We start from the raw sequence: 23,905 nt of genomic DNA, 5'->3' as shown, positions 1-23,905 counted from the left end.
TCTAGCTGTGCTGCAACCTGACCTGTATAATCTTTAAAGTCTTGTATTTTTGTGTCATGAAAATAAGATACAAAATAAAACACCACATACATTTTAACAACGGTTGTTTCGATTTTTTAAATGAATCAAGTGTGTCTCCATTCAAGGATGGACGTCAGACATCTGTGCTCCGAATGGGTGAAGGTCTGGTCGCTCGCTGTGAAGCAGGGTGGTCACTATCTATCTAAGCTAACATAACATATTCTCGATAATGCATGCACTATATAACACTTGTTCAAAGTCTTTCAGTAGGTTATGTCTCTATAAAAGTCACACATATATCTATACTAACAATTACCATTGGATTATACAGGCCTTAGGGTCTTGACCACTATAATACACCGGTTGAAGTGTGGGTCTGTGCTCACAAGAATCTCCGGTATGTGACATTTGTTATTGATAAGCAACGATATACTATCAAAGGCAGTTCGCGCCAGTGGATGAGCGCTGGCATGGGGGGCTGTCAGGGGCGCGAAAGGCCAAGGTGCAAAACTGCATGTACACTTCAAAAGGTATCCCACGCCAAGGGGCCATCGGTCACATGGCCTCCTCAGACCCCGTGTCTCCAGCCAGGCCTCCCCTTGAAGCAGGCCGCCCCCCTGCAATCCACATGAGTGTGTCTCCATTCAGCAGTCTTCCTGTGCCTTATCTGCACGCCCCAGGCCCATCCATCCCACCCCCTCTATCAAAGGCGGTTCACACCCGGGGATGCGCGCGGTCAGGGGTACGAAAGGCCAAGGTGCCAAACTGCATGTACACTTCAAAAGGTATGCCACGCCAAGGGGCCATTGCTCACATGGCCTCCTCAGACCCCGTGTCTCCAGCCAGGCATCCCCTTGAAGCAGGCCGCCCCCCTGCAATCCACATAAGTGTGTCTCCATTCAGCAGTCTTCCTGTGCCTTATCTGCACGCCCCAGGCCCATCCATCCCACCCCCCTCTATCAAACAGCGGTTCGCACCCGGGGATGAGCGCTGGCATGGGGGGCTGTGACGGGCGCAAACGGCCAAAGTGCCAAACAGCATGTACACTTCAAAAGGTATCCCACGCCAAGGGGCCATCGGTCACATGGCCTCCTCAGACCCCGTGTCTCCAGCCAGGCCTCCCCTTGAAGCAGGCCGCCCCCCCAAGACCACGACATACATACGTCATTCATTCACAAACACACCCCTGTTTCTAATACTTTATAAACCACTTGATATGTCTCATGAGAACATCTTTGTGCTTTGCAAGTCAACTCCTGAACGTGTTACCTGGCAACCACTGAGATCTACGCTAATCTGCTCGTCGTCGTGCTATCTGTGAACTTCTGTGACCGCTTAGAGCAAACCCATCAGTGTGCTACCTGTGGCCACCCACCTATTCTCCTGCAACATACTGCTCTGCTTGGTCAAGGTAAGGCCATGTATCTTAGTCATATTTCGCAGATTTTTAAATTTCTATCTATTTGCGAGTAGAGTACACAATAGTGCTATGTTCATTGGTCTCATTGCTATTGACTTGAGTTTCCATTGCTATGCTATCAATAGATCTATTTATTTTCATCTGTGTCTATTGTCATCGAATTGCATCCTTCGGGGGTCCAGTCTATAATGTAAGCATGTTTCCTTCTCGTGCAAGACAGAACATCCAAGGGACGAGTCACATGTTCAGATTTCAGTCACATCATTTATACATTTCTGCAATTTATGCAAATACTAAGCCGCACATAATGAACTGGTATAGTTCCAGCGACCAAAACAAACCTTGCATTGATCATTGTATGATTCATTTACTTTTGAATCAAATCTTAATTCTTGAAGATTGTATAATAATGTTGATATTTACTTTTCAGATTTATCAACAATGCCTGCCTGTTCGATTAGCGGTTGCCCTTCGAAGACCCATGCGAAATCTGAAGGCACTACAATGCATGTATTCCCGAAAACTGTTGATCGAATAAGAGAATGGGTCAGACATTGCGGATATCCACTGGATGAGCTGGAAAGTAGAGTCCAACAAGTCTTACAGGACAAGGGGGGTGATCGATGTTGCATCTGCAGCCGGCACTTTTCCTTGGACATGTACACAACATCTTGGGTAACAAAGAAGAATAAACGGCGAACGACACGGAAATTGCTCGAAAACGCTATTCCCACTCTATTCGTCCACATTCCGCCACCGGTGAATCAAGTGTCCGGATTTAGCTTTAGGCCTTGCGGTAGTGTGTAGGTAGCCGAATGGATTAATTGATATTGTAGGTGTTCTATCCCTTGTAATAACTTCGATATTGATATGAGTGTATAGTTTTTTGAATAATGACATTTATCAATATATTCTTTTTCGATTTCATAACCCACAAACGCAATGTATATATATGGGAACAGGGAACTGTGCTGCATTGAGCATTTTTCAAGTATTCTGTCACCTTACATGGCTATTTTTAATATTGGCATTTCATTATCAATCATTAATTTACCTTTACAACTTCTTGACTATCCCTTGAATCTGAAGCAAGAACATCCTACATCCTTGACGTGGTCGCAGTTATCAACCACTTCTAGCGCGTATCAGGTAATCTTACTAGGCTAATCCGCTACAGACTTGTTTTATGCATGTCAAGTAATAGTTTTATTCTATCGTGTAATTATTTTACCGAATGTTTGGTTAGTGCTTTCCAATTGATATACACCTTAGTTATCGTCCACTGTTGTTTGTTTTCAGTTATAATTAGTGTTATCCATACTAATGCAAGTACTGTCTTTCAGGGAGATGCTGAAGCGTCCGCCACATCTACAACATTTCTAGATGTTCTTCACCAGCAGGAGGTATGGATACTGACAGGTCCATTGAGCGTCATCATCAGAGCTGGAATTCTTGTCGTTTGATTGTTCTACACAATGTTTCATTCGTGGTTAGCCGTTGATATGTACCTGTGCTGTCGACCCCAGGTGTGTGTTATGTTTTCACTATTGTAATCCTCACTAATGCAAGTACTATGTTTCAGGCAGTTGATGGAGCGTCAACCCCTGCACTTGATGCAGAGCCTGACATTCAAGTAATTCCAGGGGAAGTGGAAGCGGGACCATGCGTATACGAATCGGCGCAACAGCTTTCGGAAGTGCGCACTACATTTGCAACATCCATAGATATTCTTCAGCAGCACGAGGTATGGATACTGACAGCTCCATCATGCATGATCATATAACGTGATTCCATTTGCTATACTTTCTTCCCTATTAACGCAAGTGCTGTGTTTCAGGGAGACGACAAAGCTTCCACTACAATCACAACATCCAATTTAGATGATGCAGATGTAAATAAATCGGAGAAATAAGTCGATGAAATGTGATCATATTTAGATTTTCCTTGATTCTTTTGGACAATGCATCATTTGTGGTTATCTCTTTATATGTACCTGTGCGTTCGACCCCAAGTGTGTGTTATGTTTCCAATATTGAAAACCATACTAATCCAAGCACTGTGTTTCAGGGAGACGACGGAGCTTCCACTACAATCACAACATCTCATTTAGATGATGCAGATGTAAAGGAATCAGAGAAATAAGTCGATGAAATCGGCATACTTAAATTTTCCTTGATTGTTTTAGACAATGCATCATTTGTGGTTATCTCTTTATATGTACCTGTGCCGTCGACCCCAAGTGTGTGTTATGTTTCCAATATTGAAAAGCATACTAATGCAAGTACTGTGTTTCAGGGAGATGCGGATGCCTCCTCTCCAATACAACCATTCATGGCAGTCCATGCAGAGCCAGAGGTATGGATACTGACAGCTCCATCGAAATAGATCATCACTGGTCAAATACTTGTCGTTTGATTGTTGCACACAATGTTTAAATCGTGTTTGGCTATTGAGATGTACGCGTGTGTTCGTCCTCACGTGTGTTTTATGCTAACAATATTTTGATACATAGTAATGAAAGTACTATGTTTCAGGGAGACGATGGAGCCTCATTCCGTGCTGTCTATGCCGATACAGAAAATATAGTCGTTGCAGCGCAAGAGGAAGGGAGGACATGCGGAAACGAATCGGAGCTACAGCGTGCAGATGTTGAAGGTCGAGTCAAAAAAGTTGCAAAGAAAAAAAAACAAAAAAGGTTAGTTACAAACAGTTCATAACTTTAGAATTTTTTTTGTGCTGGGGACTATTTTATGTTTTTTTCCAGTCAATTGTACTATACTTTATCTTGTGTTTAAACTGAACATCCCTTTTCCGATCTGTCCTCTAGTTACCCGTGGGTCTACGAACTATACATACACAGACAGTGAAGTGAATGAGAGATGTTGCTTACCAGACCATGTACACTATGGAGGAACTATTAATTGAGGCGAGGCGTGTTCAGGCTCGAGATGCTCATGTCCAATGGCCAGAACATGAATTAACTGTGTTTGGAGACTACAGCAAAGTTGCATTGGACCATGGCTACAGTGCTACCGCACCACCACAAGAAGATGTTATTGAATGTATTGAAGATAGCTCTGAAGTAGTTGCAGATCAATTCACACAATCTACACCCGCCAAAAATTTGCCACCAAAAAACCTGTCGACATTGTTGTGTTCTCCCATCAATGTTGAAGTAATAGATGTCGAAATGACAGAGAATGAATCAGCCGCAGCATCCATAGACGCATCAGAACTTGATATCAGCGATATTACTTTCCAATGTGTTGAAATCTCCACAACGTCACAGGCCGAAACAACGTTGACGCAGGATGAAGTCTAATGAAAGAGAGCAAATACATTGTATTCGACAGTTTGTTTGATGGAAATGATAAGTATGCTGAAATGTGTGCATTCCATTAGAGGGAAAGTATGTGGGAAGCCATTGATTAATGTGACACGTCAAAAAAAAGGCAGTAACGTCAAAATAAATGCCGCCTGTAGATTAAATCATAGGTTCTCATGGTCTGCACAACCGATGCTGGGGAAACTGCCAGCAGGCAATCTACTGTGTGCAGCTGCATCACTTTTTAGTGGCTCCAGTTTTAGAAAGTTAGAGGCTTTCTTTCAGTTTGTGGGACTCCATTTCATTTCTAAAGCGCTGTACTACATATACCAACGTGATTATCTGTTTCCGGCCATTAGTGATGCTTGGAAAATTGAACAATTGTCTCTAGCAAGTACATTCGAAGGCAAACGATTCAGGCTAGCCAGCGATGGACAGTGCGACAGCCCTGGATTTTCTGCCAAGCACTGCACCTACCACTTTCAGGACATGGATAGTAAGAAAATTGTGAGTTCGGTGGTCGTGCAGGTAACACAATGTACATCGTCAGTGGCCATGGAGAAACTAGGATTTATAAAATCAGTGGAATATCTACAATCAAGGGGAATGCACATCGACCTCATAGCCACGGACAGACATGTTTCAATTGCCAAGACAATGAGAGAGCAGTTCCCACATATTAAACATCAATTTGACGTATGGCATCTTGCTAAATCAATCAATAAGAAAATCTCGGCTGCAGGGAAAAAAAAGGTTTTGAAAGTATTTTACAGTGGTCCCATTCTATCACCAACCAACTTTGGTGGAGCTCAAAAACTTGTCAAAGGGTCAGTGGAAATAATACTTGAAAAATGGCGGTCACTGATGCACCACTGTACCAACGTTCACCGCTGGACAGCAAATCAACATTTCCACCAATGTGAACATGGCCCTTTGTCCCCAGAGGAGGCACAGAAGAAGAAGTGGTTGATTCCATCTTCACCGACACACAAAGCCATTGAGAAGATTGTTTTCGACAAAACTCTATCAAGAGATTTGAGAGGACTGACAGAATTCTGTCACACAGGAGATTTGGAGGTGTTCCACAATATGTGCCTAAAGTACAGGCCAAAGCGCTTGCATTTTAGCTTTCGGGGCATGAAACATCGCACTCTACTAGCGGTCTTGGCCCATAACAGCAATGTCGGACGTGAACAATCTAGGACTAGGGGTAAAGTAAGGATGCCTCGCTACACTAAGGTGTTTTCAAAACGAAGTAAGCAATGGGTGATCAAACCAGTCTATGATGAAATGCAGTTCGACTTTGTGAAAGGCCTTATTGTTGCTGTGTTAGAGAAGCACAGATATGGAATTTTAGACGTTTCTGTGCAGAGCAGTGATCCATTGCCACCGAACATTGCAACTGTGCCATGCCCACCCGAAGCACAGCTGGTTGTGAAGTACAAATCCTGGTTTAAATAATTGCAATACGATTGTCTTTTTGTAAATAAATGTTATTGTACAGTGTACCTGTAACCCTAGCCCCTACCTTCACCATCATGGGTGGCGAACAAGCTGGGTGTCATCTTTGAATTCTCTCTATTCACCTCATATATGTGTATGTATATATTATTCTCATGTCTCATCTCATGTAAATGTAAATGCTGCGCACTGTTAACGGAGGGGAGGCTTGCGTATTGCAAATAATAAAACAAACAAACAAACAATAAATCTCACTTTTAACTCAACACCTTTGGTACTTTATACTTTCCCTGACCTTGCGCAAAAAATTAAATGTCTCAATTTGGGCGGCAAAGCTCGCAGACAACGGGGACAAAATTGGGGCACTTAGAACGCGCCAAGCGGGCCGTGGCATTTGGGAGAGAAGCCAGTTCGCATTTGCATATTGAGGCGCACTACATAGACGGATTCTAAACTTCAAGTTCTCACAGATGCCTATACTACGTGATGTTGCAAATAAAGAATGCGAAGGACAGCGCCCAGATGAGGCCCACAAGTCGAACTGGAAGTTTAAGGGTCTATTGTTTTTTGACCTTGAGACAGGGACCATGCCGAAAGAACTACATTTGAAGGGGGTGCGCAATAACGTAAGAGACGATAAGGCAGAAAATTCAGAAACTAGACCGAGTTTCATTTTAGTTCAGTATACGAAAAATCGTTGTCAAGAGCACAGTCCGTTTTACAGACTGCATTGCGAAGAGACACAATGGAAATTTCAAATATAATGTAAGTAAATCTTTACACGCTTTTATACCGGAATGAAGATTTAATGAATGGATGCATGAATAAATGAATGAATGAAGAGCTAGGAAAAGCAAGGAAAACGTGTTCGTAGTTGGCACATGGGCATGCAGGTCCACTGGTCTCACCGATCTCGGTCCTTGGCCCAGCCACTTTTCCCTGCACTGCCTACCTGCACTACAGGACTGTCTCTGTATCCTTCAGCCCCTTCTCCCGGCATTTACCTTGCACTTGCCACCAGCTGGCCCTATTATTTAATTTGTATTCAACTAACCATGTACAGCACTTTTACCCCTCCTCCCTTCTTCCCCATGCGCAATCAGAAAGACACCTGGCCTAGTAGGATCGTTGTCTGTCTGCCCTTGTTCCCCACCTGCCTCGACGCGCCTAGAAACACTTGAGTATAGGCGCGTTACAAATGCCATATCATATATCATATCATTCCTCACGCATGTAGACTGTCGTTTATCATTGTGTGTTGGCCTCGATTTATTTTGTTACTATTTCGTTACTTTTCGCATTGATTTTAGAGCCGAACATACTCCATTGAACTATCCTTGCAAGCAAATAGTTTCTGATCGGCTGTAATAAATAAAATGAGTAATATTAATGAAGATCGGCTGGCGAGACTAATTATAATTTTTTTTTTTTCATAACAGGTATTTGCTCCCCTTCTGCTACTGCCATCGGTTTGAGACACCAGCAGATGGCTTTTACAGTAGACACCTGCAGCTTCGTGTGAACAACTGGAGCACACTGACAATTTTATGGGACGATCGCCAAGGGCCCACATGCCCTTACGCTGTACTAGTGGCTAGAAGCAACATATCAACCTTTACGATGGACTAGTGCCTAGTTGATGGAACAGCCTTGCGGTTCACCGTGCTTCCAAAGTGCTTCTTTTAACGAAAAGCAACACCGTGTGTACCATGGCGGATACAGATAAAAGAAAATAAATGGCTTTCGGAGTTCATATGGCAATTGCTGAATATTCTCTAAACATTTAATGTCAAATAAATGTACTTTACCAAATGTACCGTGTTGCTGTTTGATTTTAAAGTACAGTTTCATATTCCGAATTGTGGCGCGCTGTGTTCTGAGATGGTCTGTGTTGGTTTCCGGGTTCTGTGTGGAGTCGCGTAGAAGACGACTGGGAGCGTTTGCCTACGCAGCACAGTAATGTCACGGAGAGAGGCGGGGAATATGAATGTTTGGATAATGTCAGGCTCAGGGGCGGGGGAATTGATTTAGTGCCGCAGAAGCAGGTCAGCCAGGGCGATGCGGCAAGTGATAGGATTATCACAAAATGGCGGCGCCCTGGTGCTTGTTTTCGCGTGCGTTTAATGGACGAAAACTCGGGTAAGGTGCATAGGAAAGTTTTCTAAAATCGAGCCACTTAGGCTTAAAAAAACATGTCCGACCAGTAGGGACAATAAACATTTTTACTAGACCATGCCTTTAATAGTGATCTGGTTCAATGCGCGGTAGTCTATGCACGTTCTGAGGTCACCTTCTTTTTTGGGCACGAAGAACAAAGCTGAAGATGCAGGGGACTTGGATGGGCGAATGAAGCCATTAGCAAGGTACTGGTCTAGGTATTGCTGTAGGTGAAGGTTCTCAGGTTCCGTAAGGGCATAGATCCTGCTACAAGGGGGTTGTGCACCGGGTATGAGATCGATTTGACAATCGTACGATCTGTGAGGTGGTAAGGTGTTTGCCTGTTCTTTTTGGAAGACATCCTGGAATTCTTGATATTCTGGAGGTAATTGCACGACTGATGTGGTAACTGTGGCCAGGCCTGCGTTCAAGTTTTTCTTTGGGTAACAGGTTTGTGCACAATCCGGGAAGGTTATTCTCTTCTCTCGCCAATCAATACAAGGATATCCTCAGTATTATTTGAAATTGTGGGGCTTTGATTAGATCAAACACAATAGTCTCTCGATGCCCAGCCTGACCCAATAGTGTCATCTCTGTGGTGGAATGAGTTACATGCCCAGAGGCAATTTCAGTTCCATCGACTGTGGTGATGACATCTGAGGTGGTCTTTCGGCAGAGAGGTAGATTCATCCTGGAAGCCAATTCGTAGTCCGCATAGTTTCCTATGGCCCCGCTATCAATGTATGCCCTTTGCGTGCATACGTGATGGCTGCCTTGGATCTACAAGGAACATTGGTATGATGAAATGCGAGGTCTGAGTATCCTTCTTCAAGCTCGGCAAGCAGACCTCTACGCTTGTCGGGCGTGGTCGTTTCCCGAGTCTGACTCCATATGGCTTTTATCAGCAGCTCCTACCACCTTCTTGGGTGGTTTTAAAGGGCAATCCCGTAGAAAATGCCCAGAAATTCCGGAATATAGACACAATTGCATTTGCCGTCTCCTTTCTGTTTCCTTCTGGGTTAAGGGTCCTTTAATCCCTCCGATTTGCATGGGTTCTGAGGTATCTGCTCCTTTGGGGTTAGCGTGGGTTTTTACCAACACCCGATTCTCAAACTTGGCTCGATCAGCCTTTCTGTTCTGAAGTCTGTGATCTAACTGGACCACTAAGTCTATATATTCAGTGCAGTCTTGAGGTGGGTTCACAACTTGAGCCAAGACATCCTTGAGTTCTCCTCGAAGCCCTCGATGAAATAACGTGATTCGTTTTACCTCGGGCCATCCAGTTTCCACTATCAACCTATTAAAGGTCGCAATGTAGGATAGAAGGTCCTGGTTACCCTGTCGTAGGGACAAAAGTTTGTTATCCAGGGCCTGTCCTTGGGAGTGCCGGGCAAATAGTCTTTCCATGCTCATTTGAAAGCCCTGAAAATCCCGAATAATTGGGTCATCCTGATTAACTAGTGGAATTGACCAATCAGCTGCACTGCCGCTGAGATATGACAATACAAAGGCTACCTTGGCTTGATCGTTTGGGAAGGCTCCAGGTCTGCATAAAAAGTGCAAGCGGCATTGGTTCATAAACACGGCGAACCTTTTGGGGTCCCCGGCAAAGTGTTCGGGCGGAGCTAATGGAATAGTTCCTGGTAGGTTTATTTGCACAGGGTTACTTGATGACACAGGAGCTGGATTTCCCCCGAGTCCTGGTAGGGGTGTTTGTCCAACCTGGCTTTGCAGTAGTTGCCTAGCAAGGTCATCAGTTCGCTCCTTTGACAAAATCAGTTCTCTCCTAAGAGCATTGGTTTCTTGACGGGCGGAATGCACTTCAGCCCTCAGTTCCCCTAGTAATTGGGCCAATTGGTCAGTTTCTGAGGTATCCATAACGCCCGGGTTGGAATTTGTGGGTTGGCTTCGCGTTCTGTTACGCTCACCTGGCTCCCACAGGGACGTCGATTTGAACTGGACAGCTGCGGTCTCCACCAATGTGACGCGTAGTGCCGAGATGAAGACTGGACTGGCCCACCTAGCTTCGTTTGCTTGGCCCGTAGGAGTATCCTTCTGCAAATGGAGAAAGGGAATTAACCACCCGTAGAGTTGAGTGTTAACCCCCACCCCGGTGTTCTCCCCACTGATCACATTTAATGTCTCCTCTTATAGTCTCACCTGATGGTTTGGAAAGATGAGCTCTCCATCCTGCATTGAGCGCAGGGGCACGTAGATAAACAGTTGCTTCACTGGTTTGAAGGAATTGGTGAGTTCCAGAACAATATTGACTCTGAGATTTCCGGCAAGACGCCGTAAGTATATAGTTCGTAAGAGTTCAAATGTCTGACTTTCACTCTTGTCCGATTCCTTGCAGGTTGCAGCTTGACCCTAGCGAAGAGTTCCTCGTGGTAATCGGTAACATTCAGGTAAGGATTTGTATTATCCAACACAGTTCGATAAAATAATGTCAGTATGGCTTTCTCCCTTATTCAGGTGCTGAGAGAAATTATGAAGTTTCGGGGAATAATGCCTCCAGCGGTAAAATTAGGTAAGTCTAGAATCAAACCGTGAAGTTAGAGTTCAGGAAGCCGGATCCACTTTAAGAGGATCAGAACGAAATGTGTCCAAGGTCACACGGTTGAAAAGTGCACAAAAGTCTCGAAAAGGTTCAGAAAGAAGTTGGACCAAAAGAAAGGGACCAGTTAGAATGTGAAGGCGGCCAGCCCAGTCCAGAAGGTTAAGGGATTATTATTACCTTGTAGCAATCTTTAGAAAGGGAGGCCTGGCGGACACGGTACCTTAAAGTGGTGAGAATACTCCAGTGGGGGCAGTTGTTCCTGGCAGCGGATGCAAGTCGGTGCTTCGTCCGGAGGAAGAGAGGATCTCGTCGGGGAGGAAAGCAGGAGTCCGTTGCACTGCCAGGGAAGAAACCAGCCGCACAGTTCTCAGTTAAAAGGAGCGGTCCTTTTGTTCGCGGTCCAGTGGTAAGTGGCTATCCGGTTGCCGGGGTGCTTGGCATGGGCAATTCGACCACAAGACGTCCTGGGATGCGAGAAAAAGAAGGTAAACTGGTTGTGCCCACCAGTCAGGGGAAGAAGACTCTCCAGCCGGGAGATCTTCTCTGTCGTCGGGAAGTGGTGAGTCGGTTCCGCAGGGCTCCACCGGTGGTGTCGTCGTAGCAGGTCGACTCAGCTTCTCCCTCGTTGGATTTTCAGGTCCTGTGGCGACTTCTAAAGTTCCAGTCCCAAAAGCTCTGCTTTTATGCAGCACACCTCCATTCACTCAGCCTAGCTGTCAATCAAACATGGCGGCAATTGTCATGATGCCTACCCGGCTCACCACTTGGGCCAATCACACAAGAGTGCGACTTGAGTTACCAAGGTAACTCAGTCCAGGGTGCCTAAACCCCTTCCCACACCCCCTGTGGTACCCAGACAGAGTGGCACCACTTTTGGAGGCTTCTGTGGAGAAGCCTGCCAAAAAGTGGAACAAAGGGCTCGACTTGGGTTGGAGTCACAGAAGAGAACACAAACGCCATTTTAGAATCGAGTTCTGGCAAAAAATACCAACCGGCGAATTAATATTAAATAAATAAACCGGCGGTGTGTTCGAGGCTATGAGAATTAAATCATTAAAGTTGGTAGCCTCGAACAATGGGAAAATCCCATAGAGATATATTCGCGGTCGAATATAAAAAGTAGTATCCACTGCCACCAGCCAAAACTCGATCAGGGGGGACGGAGATGTGCCCCCTCGAATAACAGACCCCGGGGCAATCGTATTGCCCCGACCAGTACGTCCATAATAAGATGGTTTGTACTGGTTTCTGTTCATAATTTGGGACTATTAAAGCCAATGGTGACTTGACATGCCCTGGGAGACAGTAGTCAGTCCCAGGGTATGGAGTCTATGGTGGGGTGTCACTATGACACCCCTGTGTCACTGCACGGAGGGTGCTGTGTAACACGTATAGTAAAAACACATGAGACCCTATGGAGTAGAAGACCCTATAGCCCATAAAACACATTAACAGTCAAAGGAACCCCTCAAATCATGTCCAAGAGTGTGAGGAAAAGAGACTCACTCTTGGCAGGAGAAAAAAACAAACTCCAGAAATCCAGCAAAGCAGCTGGGGGATTCACTAGGTTAGGAAATTCAGCCTAAACAGAGAATTCTCCCTAACACCCCGGCGGTAAAATCAGGTAAGTCTATGGGGGGTAACTAATATATTGCCTCTGTTTATTCCCTTGGCTCACCTTGCTGTTCTTGTGTTCCCCTTAGGTGCCAGAGTGCGGCGGGAACATGCAGAAGGATGCAGTGGATAGTGAAGATGCTGCGAAGGCCGGTGAGTTCAGCGTGGAGCTGCAGCAGCCGAGGCGACGCGCATAAAATAAATTCTTTCTTCCAGCTCGAAGGTGCGGTGGATCGGGAATTCAGGTAAGGATCAAAGGTATTGCTCTTGTTCTAACCTTTTCTCCTGCTTTCTCCTTTTTTCTAGGAGCTCCAGACTCGAGGCGGGCGTGGCAGAAGACTGGATGCAGACTTGCAGGCACAGTGAGCGTTATGCTGCTGGATGCAGAATAACGCGAAGCGTGTGCTGCTCTTCGGGCATGGTTTAAATAGCCTCCAAAGTAGTCCCAGGTAAGTATTCTTCCCCGACCCCACCCAAGTAAAAAATAGTCCCTAGATAAAGTAGTCCCTTCCAAGCCTCTTTTGGCTTGGAGCTCTTGCAGCATGGTCTGCATCAGGTAAGTTTGCAGCATGGTCTGCATCAGGTAAGTTTTAATCTATGAGCCTGGCGCCTATGGCGCCAGGACTGACTCTCCATATGAGCCTGGCGCCATAGACGCCAGGACTGCACCCAAATAGCCCCTAGCAGGGGTTGTTGGGCTTGCTTGGAATAACTTGATGCCTGCTTCCGGGGTTTCTGGACTTGGTCTGGATCCCCGGGGGTAGGCATCATGACAATTGCCACCAAAAGCATTGACAGAGAGACTAGTGCAGCTGGCTCTCGGATGGTTTTCCTCCAAATCTCACAATAAAAGCAAAAAGACCCTCGACAGCATACAAGAATACTTTAATTAGCCCACACTGAGTTAAACAGCCAGGGATTGTATGTTATACCTAGGATTCATCACTCTTTACTCTGGACAGGCTAGGAGCTGCATGCCAAGCATAGCGATAATTACCAAACTCACTCAGGTGATGGACCGAAGCTTACTTGTCTTAACTAGGGTTCATCACCCGACCAACAGAGGACACGTCAGGGTCTGGTTGCCATTCCAGAGGTCCATTACCCCACACAGAGTGGGAAGTCCCACCTGGAGTACAGAGCATACAGTATGGATCTCCATGCCATCAGAAAACAGATATGTCTGCGATGCCTATTAGGTCAGATAACTTTTCAGGAATCATTCTTTCCGTTTGGCCATTTCCTGAGCTTATTTTTTAGAATTTCTGTGAAAACTGTTACATTGTAATCACTGCACTGTAATGCAAAATATTGCAATTCCTTTTAATGGAAGACAATGTGTAAGACAATACAGTTAAATGAACAAAACAAATCTTCACCCACCATCGTTTTAACTAACCTGAATTTCTGCACATTGAGCGGTTCTTGCTTCTGGTGAAGGGACAAGGCGCTCTTCAGGCATTTCTTACAGATAGATGGATAATGTGCAGGAGATTCCATGGCTAATGCTTGAAGCAAGAACAGAAACGCAAAAATCACAAGACATTATGGTGGATATAGCATGTCTAGCCATTACTCTAGCTACTATACCAAGAAAGACACAACCAAATCTGAAGATTCATAGCCACCCCAATTAGTTCTCAGCTCTTGGCTAGTGTACATTTTCCATTACCTTGGGGAGTAAGGATAGCTCTGGGGCAATGCGTTTGTCTTGGAAGCAAGAGAACGCAACGCAGGTTCGAATCCCTATCCCACGCTAAGAAACCACTTGTTGGAATTAAGGGTGTTATAAAAGAATAATTATAATTAGGCTGTCCTGTTTTCAGTGAAATCCGATAAACACCGGAAAAACACCCCCGGAAGAAAAAGTGCCTCCTAGGGTTAAGCTGAAAAACACTGTTTCCCCTCATCACAGTGGTGCCTTAGTGTGAGCATGGATTGGAAGAAGTTTAGGGTGAAGGGGTGGCCTGAGAGGGGGCTTGGCAGACAATAGGAAAAGGGCCCTACTCCACACCATGTGTACTTGTTTACTTTCTCCCATTGCTTCCGCTCCTGTCCCCTGACTTTATTCAAAACACTGCACATTCAATGTTACATTGGTTTCTATGTAGGTGTATGTGGTCAGAGCTATTTTGAGGAATTGTAGACACATTTGAGACATGTTTGTTGTTGCCAATTCATGTCTTAAAATTGGCTAGAATTCCTCAAAATAGCCCTTGACCACTGACAAATATTTGTATTTACAACAAATGGTTTAACATGGATTTTTCAGTGTCTGTTTGTGGCCACAGACCCTCTGTATGTACATCTGCCTGGAGGAGAACTGCAAAGTGTCAGCTGCTTGTCGGCATTAAAAGAAAAGCCGTGTGAGGCTTCCATGCACGAAGCTCGCGTTAGGCCACATTGTTGGTGTCACTGTCATCCCGCAACCTCCTGTGGCAATGTAGAGCACCCAAAATAATCCTCATCTCCACCAAAGTGCGTGTCCCCGGGCAAATCCTTTTATCAGACTATGCCTTATCCGCTAAAAATAGAAGTCTCTACAATGTGGACAGGTCGTATTCACAAATCAAAGTCTTCATGGGAAGACAAGGCGTAAGGATGGGCAAAGAGTCCCTGAAAACGTATTGCATTATTTACAATAATTTGACTTGTAGAAATGTTAGATATTACTGGATTAACACATTCATCTTTATTATACAGCAAGTGTTCAAAGGGGCCAAACGGGAAACATTGATAAACAAAGATCCTTTCAATTTTTTAAAACACTGGAAAAACACCCCTGGAAGTAAATACAAATAAACCCCTAAAACAGGAAACCCTAAAAATTAAAGCAGAAAGAAAGTTCCATGCATTCACCAGCTTTGTGGTGAATAATGGCCATATGTGACTTTGAGGTCCCCCAGTATCAATTAACAGAATGCCTCTACAATGTCATCCCTTTTCAACTCCCCCCTGCTCATACTATTAGTACAGACCCACCACCATATGGCAACATTCACTTGTAATGTCAGTAATTACACCTTACTCAGTGTTAGGGCAGAGTTAGGTTTTTGGGGTTCTGCTGTCCCTGTTTAGGAGCCCCTAAACGTTGTGCTATTTTGCATTTCCCCTTGTTTTTGTTTTTAGCCTTAGTGTATTTATATTACCCTATGTTGCTTTTAGGGAGTAGTCTGGTGGCAGCTGTAATTTTGGTTTCATCAAAGGTGCAAGACAATGTATTGTTTTAGTAGTGCAATGTACCTTATTGGTAGCAATAGGGATACTCATTTATTTTGTAACCCCTACTTTTGGCAATTTTATTTCTTGGGCCCCCTAAAATGGACTTTATGTAAATATGGGCTCAATCTAAGCTCTTGCAACCTCTGCAATGGTTTGGACTGGGTTAGACCAGTCCCTGGCCCCAGACATGCCAATAGATCGTCTGTGCACGGACCTGGGTGTTTGGCGGATTCCAAGGCCATCCTGATTGGCTAGCCACCAAAACTTTGTATAAACGCCCCTCTGTGTGATTGGCAGATTTGGCCTTTGCCAGTGCATCAGTGTGTAGGTTTATCCAGGGGAGACCCTCATCCTGCCCTCAGTCCCGCATGACTTTTCAGAGTCTCCTGTTGGACTCTGTAGGTTTACTTACCTGCTGGAGGATATTGCCACCGAAAAGCTGCTGCTGATTGTTTAGACTAAGTTTGGACATTCTGGCTGGCCTTGGGTCTATTTACGTAAGGTCTGGCTTGAATTTATGCTGCTGAACATCCTTCTGGGACTGCTCTACTCCTCCTTCCATTGCACTGCTCCTTGTTGGCCGGACTGGAACGTCTGTGCTGGGACCATCTCTGAGCTGCTTTACTGCCAAATGTCCATTTAGCCACCTTGGTCGTCTGCCTTGGAGTAGGAATCTGCTGTCACTGAGCTGCTGACACCCAATATCCCACCTCTCCTGTTTGTTTGGACTGTCCTGGGTCGCATCATCTTTTGTCTTTTTTCGCGGGACCGTGTTCTGCTGGTTGGCTGTCCTCATTTGTACTTTGAGCCATCAAACCATGCTTGGAAGGGTTCCTCTGTCTTATAGGAGCCATCTGCCCTGGCTGCCACTTCTGGCTGGTGGGTCTTACTCTTGGGAAGACAGATGATTCTTCTTTGTATCTGTCCATGCTGTCGCTGTCTGGGGTTCAAGTCCCTGAATGTTCAGATCCTGTAAACCATATCAACAAAAGAAGAGCTGCACCAGATTGTTCCATATTTCCTGAACCATCTTTTCATGATCCCTTACCATGAGTACCTACCTCTGGACGCTTGTTCAGTTGGATATTTGAGAAATGTACCTACAGGGTCCCCATGGTCTGTGGTTAAAGGTTTCTGCAGGTCCCTTTTGATGGTGTTTTGCCATAGGCGTCTATTGGCCAAATCCTGCTTGGTTGCATATCTTCCGCAGGCTACTGAGTCTGAAATCAATCACAATAGCACTTCAAGAGGGTCTGCTCTGGCATCCCCTGGGGTCAATTTCTGTTTCTCTGAATGTATGGGATAGAACTGGTACTTACCATACCAGTGGAAGTGCCTATTGACTTTGTCCAGCGTATTCCTATCTAGAAGCTTAGAACTTAACTCGAACCATCCTAAAGTAACTTTAGAGGGACTCACTTGCCCCCTTAAGTCCAGTGGGTTTTGGGCTGGAATTGGGCTGTTGGTACTGTCAGTCTTAATGGGATCTAACTTAGAAGGCCTCTGGTTATGTGTTCGTTTGTGTACTCTTGGTTTCCTCCCTCTAGGTCCCACATTTAATGTTAGGAATGCATTTGTATTATATTAAATACTGTGTCTTAGAGGTCTAGGAATACTAGGACTGACTGTGTTCAGTGGTGGCATAATCTTTATGATTATAATACTCTGTGTCTCTTTCCAACTCTTTTTTTGATATGTACAGTGCCCCTCTCCAGATAGTGGCTTATCGTTCAGTACAGGGAGTGGGCTGTGTCTTAACTGACAGTTACTGTTTTTATAACTATGTGTAAGGTCCGATTTGAGTACTTCTTTGAACCTATTGGTATATATTTGTGAACTATTTGTGACATGTAACCTGAGGGGGCCTAGACATTCAATGTCGGTCTTTAGTGTATATTTTTCTGTATACCAGTATGTGCATTTTCTTTTATTTACTGTGTGGACTAATTGTACTTTGTTACTAGACCTCCTCCCTCCTGAGGTTAAGCATCACTGCTCTGCCACTGATACTACCCTCGGGAGGTCAAGTCTTTCTGGTTGATTGGACTATCTGAAAACCGGTAAGATACACTCACATGTACCAATACGTTTCCAACATGGCTATCTTGTATATATTTCTAAGCAGAAAAAGACTCCTTTGTCACTGGGAAGACCACAGAACAGGTGTGATTTTTGTCACCTCATGTGGGTGTCCTAAGAATGAGTTGCTTACCTGTAAGTGTTGTTTTTCAGTATTAGTGTGACCTATATATATATATATATATATAATTCTCTGAGGACGTCTGTGTGTTAGGGACTGGGCATGCACACAGACATCCTCACCCTGATACCCAATGACTGCCCCTCTTCTTCAAAATTTCTTCTTAGGCCCCCAACAGAGTGAGTTTGAAGTAGAAATGATTCACTGTCATGTTCTTTCTATGGATTCTTCTCCCGCAGATTCCTCATCAGATAGATATCCATTCCAGCTCTGCTGCTCAGAGAAATCTTTGACAGGGGGCCTAGTGGACCTCGATTCGGCCGCCGATTGTCGATCCGTCTTGCTAGGTGCTTGATTGCTGGCTCCAGGCGTGTCGTTGGGCATCGTACATATATTGCGTCACTATGCCCCTCAACTCAGTTACCCCCATTTCTATCTCCCAAGTTCAGCCGCTGCAGAGGAAACATAGCGAGAGAAGATGTAAAATAGCCAATGGAAGGTTAGCAAAAAGGATCCCCACAGGGATATGTAGGATTTGTGAAAGAGAGAGAGAGAGAGAGAGATCATACGGCTTGCTAGACAGAAAGCAACCAAAACTAGGACCATCACTATGTCTCCCCTCTCCCAAGAAAAGGCATGCACCCACTGCAAATGCTTTCTGAGCGGGGATGGATGGGAGGGGTGATGAGGAATCTGTGGGAGAAGAATCCATAGAAAGAACATACGGTGAGTAATTTCTCCTTCAGTGGATTACTTTTCTCCTGCAGATTCCTCATCAGATGACTCCCAAAAAAGTGGAAAAATGGAGGCGGGCAGAAAGCTCACAACAACATTTTTCATAGTACTGCCCTACCAAAGTGAAGGTCAGCCCCACGGGCAACATCAAGGCTGTAGTGCTGTGTGAAAGTGTGGAATGATGACCAGGTTGCTGCACCAACAGATGTCCCTAATCAGAACTCCCCTCTGCAGGGCTGTAGATGCAGCGACAGCTCTGGTGGAGTGAGCTCTGATGCCAGGAGTTAACTCCTTGCCTGCAGACAGGTAGCATTCAGCGATACATAATATGATCCATCGCGAGAGCATCTACTTGGTGACAGCCAGACCTTTTCTGGACAAGGAGTACGCAACAAACAACTAGGTTAATTTCCTATATTCTGCCATCCTTGCCACATAGAAACTTAAGGCCGTTTTTGGGCCCAAACAGTGGAAGCGCTCCTCCTCCTTGGAGGGGTACAGAGGTAGGTAAATCATAGGCAGGTCTATCGATTGAGAAAGATGGAACCCGGAACCACCTTTGAAAGGAATCCCAGTATCACCTTTAGCAAAACCTTTTTACGAAAGAAATGTAAAAATAGGGGTTTACAGCAAAGGGCATGCAGCTGACTGACCCGCCTGGTGGAAGTAATGGCAACCAAAAAGGCTGTTTTCAGCGTGAACAGTAGCAAAGTACACGAATGCAAGGGCTCAAAGGGAGCTGTCATAAGGAAGGTGAGAAGCAGTTTCAAAGCTCAACCCGGGACAACAAAAGGGACAGGCGGAAACTTATTTACAAGGCCCTTCAGGAAATGGGCCATAACTGGGATCATGAAAAACAACCCTTAATCCGGAGACCTCTTGAACATAGAAAAAGCTGCCAAGTATCCTTTGACTGTGGTGACCTGAAGGCCTGAAGAGGCCAGTGACAGAAGGAACTCTATCACTGTAGTGGTGCTGCAAGAGATAGGGTTAATCTTGCGTTCCCTGCATTACGCCTCAAATCTTCTATGCCAGCACGAGTACAGAGATCTTGTAGACGATCTGCATGCAGCCAGCAACACCTCGAGCACCTTTTCCGAGAGGTCCCAGTCATCATATCTCCTCCTCTCAAGAGCCACGCATGTAGGTTGAGGGATTCTGGGTTTGGGTGGAGCCCCTGACCTTCCGACTGGGTTAGGAGATCCGGTTGCCGAGGTTGCCGAGGCAAACAGAGAGGTGAGCAGATGGTCAGATCCCGAATGTCCGAGTACCATGTTCTCCTCACCAGGTCTGGGCCGATCAAGATCATGGTTGCTCTAAACCTCCTCAACCTCTTGAGAACCCAAGGAATGATGGGAATCGGAGGGAAGGTGTAGTCGAGAGGGAAGGTCCAATCCATCAGAAACGCTTCCCCTAGCGCACCGTTCACTGGGAATTCTCTCGAGCAAAACTGTCTCCACTTCCTGTTAGACTCCATGGCAAACAGATGCACTTCCGGGAGAGAGAAGACTTCCTCTAGGACTTCCAGGCACACCTCCAACTTGTGTGAGACCGTGCTCTGCCTGCACAGAGCATCCACAAAACTGTTCTCTGTCCCTGCCAGATTAACTGCTGAGACCGAGATCAGGTTCTCCAACAGCCAGAACCACAGCTGCATCACCTCTCTGCAACTAACCTGATCGCTCAGAACTACAGTCTATTTATGTGCCAAAATTGCTTCCATTGCTGACCAAAGGCAATTCATCTGCAAATCCTCATAGTGAGTGCCCCAACCCTTCAGGGATGTATCTGTGACCATTCTGGCCTTAGGTAATGGAGGCCAGAAGGGTTCCCCCACCAGTAGATTGCTGCTGCTGTCCCACCAACAAAGGTCGTTGATCATTGCCCTGGACACCCTGAGGATGTCCTTGAACGTTCCAAGCTACTGGGACCACTGACCTCGCAGGAGCCATTGTAATGATCTCATTCGCAGCCTCGCCTTTGACACTAGAAAAATACAGTAGCACATGAGACCTAAGAGACGGAGGAAGGAAGATGCTGGTAAAGTGGCGTGGTTCTGGAAGAGTGTTACCATCTGTGCAATGCTGACTACTCTCTCCTCGGGCGGAATGGCCTTCCTTACCTGAGTGTATAGGACTGCCCTAATGAACTGGAGCCTGTGGACTGGTGTTGTGTGGGACTTCTGCAAGTTCAGGGAGAAGCCCAGCCTGTGGAGTAGTAAACAGGTGTCCCTGAGGTGAGACAAGACCTGCTCCACCAACAACAGATCTCCTGAGGTGAGCCGCGACTACCGCATGAGCTTGGTGAAGACCCTTGGTGCGGAGGTCAATCCAAAGGGAAGCACTTTGAACAGATCGTGCTTGTTCCCTAGGAGGAACCTCAGGAATTTATTGTGCTTCCGATGTATCCGCACATGGAAGTAAGCATCCTGAAGATCTATGGACACCAGCCAGTCCTGTAGTTTGAGAGCATGGAGAATCTCTCTCAACGTCACCATCTGGAATGAATCTTTCCTCAGGAACTTGTTCAAGGCCCTGAGGTCCAGGATGGGACAGAGCCCCTCATCCTTTCTTGGGTACCAGGAAATACCACCCGACCCTCTCTGCTCGGGCGATACCTCTTCCATGGCAACCTTCAACAACAGGTCTTGCAGTTTTTCCTGGAGCTCCTGTTCCAGTTGGCAAGGAGGTGTTGGGGGTCTGCTTGAAGGTTTTCTTAAGAAGGGCAGATAATAACCCCACTGCACTAGCCCCAGGCGTCAGAGGTAATCACCCGCCATTAGGGCCAATGCTCGAACATCCGTCCTCCAACCGTTGAGTTGTGGGAGAGGAAATCAAAGCGGCTTAGAGGGCGGAGCCACCCCCATTTCTTCTGCCGCTTCTTGCTGGCCTCTGGAAGCCCCCCTGCCCTTTCCGTAGTGCGAGAAACACTTCTGCACCTGCCTGGCCTGCGGGAGCTGTGACTTCCTGCCGCAGGGGACTTAACGCCTGTAGCCCCTGCCCCTAGCTGCGCAGCTAGGCTGAGCGATTTTGAGGCTGGCTTTGACTCCTTAAATGTCTCTAGGGAGTCACCGGCCTTTGGACCGAAAAGGTATTTCCCATCAAAGTGCATGTCCAGCAACCTATTCTGGACATTCAGGGAAAACCTTGAGGAGCGCAGTTAGTCCTGTCTACTAAGCACAATGACTGACCCCATTGATCAGCCAATGCAGCCCGCCACATCCAGGCCCATCTGCAGGCCTCCTTCCTCAATCACCAATTGCATTAAGCCGTCCCGTAACTCCCCTTCAGGGATGTATTGGGCTGCATGTTCAACCGCCTTCCAAAGGCCAAAGGAATATTTATCAAAACCACACAAAACATCACTAGCCTTCAGGCCATGTCCTGTCAGGAGGCAGGTTTGAGGTGGATGAAGCTGCCCTGGTGGATACCGTGGCCACCTAAACAACTAGCCCCTCTGGGGAAGGATGAGAGGCCAACAAAGACGAGCCCCCTCTCGCCGGCCTGGACTTGCTGGTCAAAGTGTAGTTGACGGGGGATAGAGCAGCACCGTTGCCACAAGGAGGCGACTGGGTCAGCTATAGCTAGGTTCAGAGGCATGTTCCTCTCCGTGATGGGACACTTGTCCAAGATGACAGTAAACTCATATCCTTGTACTGGTGCTGCAGACGTTTTCAGCCCCAGAGTGTCGACTATTCTGTCTACCAGTGATCTGAATTTGGCATGGGTATGAGTGTATGGCTGAGCCTGCTGCAGCTCAACATCCGGGGATGTATCAAGCCCACTGGCATCATGCAGCCTCTGTGCCAAGACCAGGAGGTCTACTTGGTCATCAAAGTAACCCACTCTATCAGCCTCTGAATATATAGGGTCGACGTCACGCTGATCGTCCCCTCCATTGGCTGTGAAGATTTGCACCATGGAACCGAAATAAATCGGTTTGGGAAAGCGGGATGAATGATCGATTGCTGATGTTCAATGTTAATGACTTGTCCTTCGGCATCGTAGGGGTGGCTGTCGGTGCCGGACGAATCTTGGGTCCGAGGGTGCGTCGAGAAGGATCGGGCACTGAGGCTCCCGGGAAGGTCCCGGTATCGAAGGCTTGATCGCCTTCTTTGGTGCCTAGCCTGACGGCTCTCCTGATGCCAATGGCATCGGTATCGGTGCTACTTTCGGGTCGTGGTCACTGAGCTCTGTTGAATCCACCGGGTCCTGCTGTTTCGGGAACACATCTGCACCTACAGCCGCCGTCTCGAACATCACAAGCATTTGCATCTTAAAGTCCTCCCACTCTTGTCGAGTTGTCAGACCCGCCTATGACTAACCCCGTTCCGACGAAGAGTCGGAGTCGCGTCAGTGTCTGTGATGCCTCTTCTTTTTGTGAGAGAACAGTGAAAATGAGTGACTCCGCGACTGAGATTGCTTGTTCGTCTTGCGTAATGTCTATTATCCTTCTCAGGGGTAGGCCCCTCTGTTTTCAAATATACATAATACAAACCAAAATAAACACAACAAGGTCCCCCTCCCCTTCTTCCCCAAAAACCCTCGGTGCTCCCCCGCCCCCCTTCAATCCTTACCCACCCTCCCATGTACACAGAAATATAAGATTGTCACAAAGTTCAAAGTATATTCAATATTCACAAGTTCTGCAGACAATATTGTTCCATAAAGTCTCCATGGAGAAAGTTCTATATCAGTGCCCATTCCAATGAGAATTTAGCCTGCTCCCCTTGAATTGTATATGTGAACCACTCCAAAGATACGAAATTCCATAACTTATGAACCCAGTCTTTTATGTGTCGAGGATCCGTAGATTTCCATTTCTGGGCTATTACCAGTAATGCGGCCAGTTGGATAATATAAATTGCCTTTTTCTTGTATTTCGGCCACTGTTAATTATCTTGTTGTGCCAGGTCCATAAAATTTTCCCCAAGAGATCTTTCTATCTTGAGAGCAAACATTACCCTCATATTTTCCTGTACCTCCTCCCAGAATTGAGACAACTTAGGGTATGGCCACCATTGAAAAACTTGTGTATATGCGCGTTATGAATGCCATATCATATATGCATACCTCTGCCCCCAAAACCTCCCTAACATGAGACTGAAGGGATTTTATGTAATTGTTCAGGGGTTTAGTGCCATTGATATATTCATTTGAATCAAAATTCCCTGATCTGCATAGATCTTGT

The 23,905-nt window shown here is 46.0% G+C and overlaps 1 protein-coding gene across 1 annotated transcript in view; it reads right to left on the bottom strand.

Annotated features, from left to right (window-relative positions):
- The window catches only part of TEX11 (testis expressed 11), a 3,096,519-nt gene that overhangs the window by 213,668 nt on the left and 2,858,946 nt on the right, over positions 1–23,905 (bottom strand). The window contains exon 27 of the mRNA XM_069612434.1: positions 13,958–14,066. Within this exon, the coding sequence (XP_069468535.1) occupies positions 13,958–14,066 (109 nt within the window). The remainder of the gene's footprint in view (positions 1–13,957; positions 14,067–23,905) is intronic.

Source organism: Ambystoma mexicanum, chromosome 5p (genome assembly GCF_040938575.1).
Source record: "Ambystoma mexicanum isolate Mex_15411 chromosome 5p, UKY_AmexF1_1, whole genome shotgun sequence".
In the NCBI taxonomy this organism is placed as follows: domain Eukaryota; kingdom Metazoa; phylum Chordata; class Amphibia; order Caudata; family Ambystomatidae; genus Ambystoma; species Ambystoma mexicanum.
Note: the sequence above shows the minus strand (reverse complement) of the source record. Positions and strands in the feature narration are given on the sequence as shown.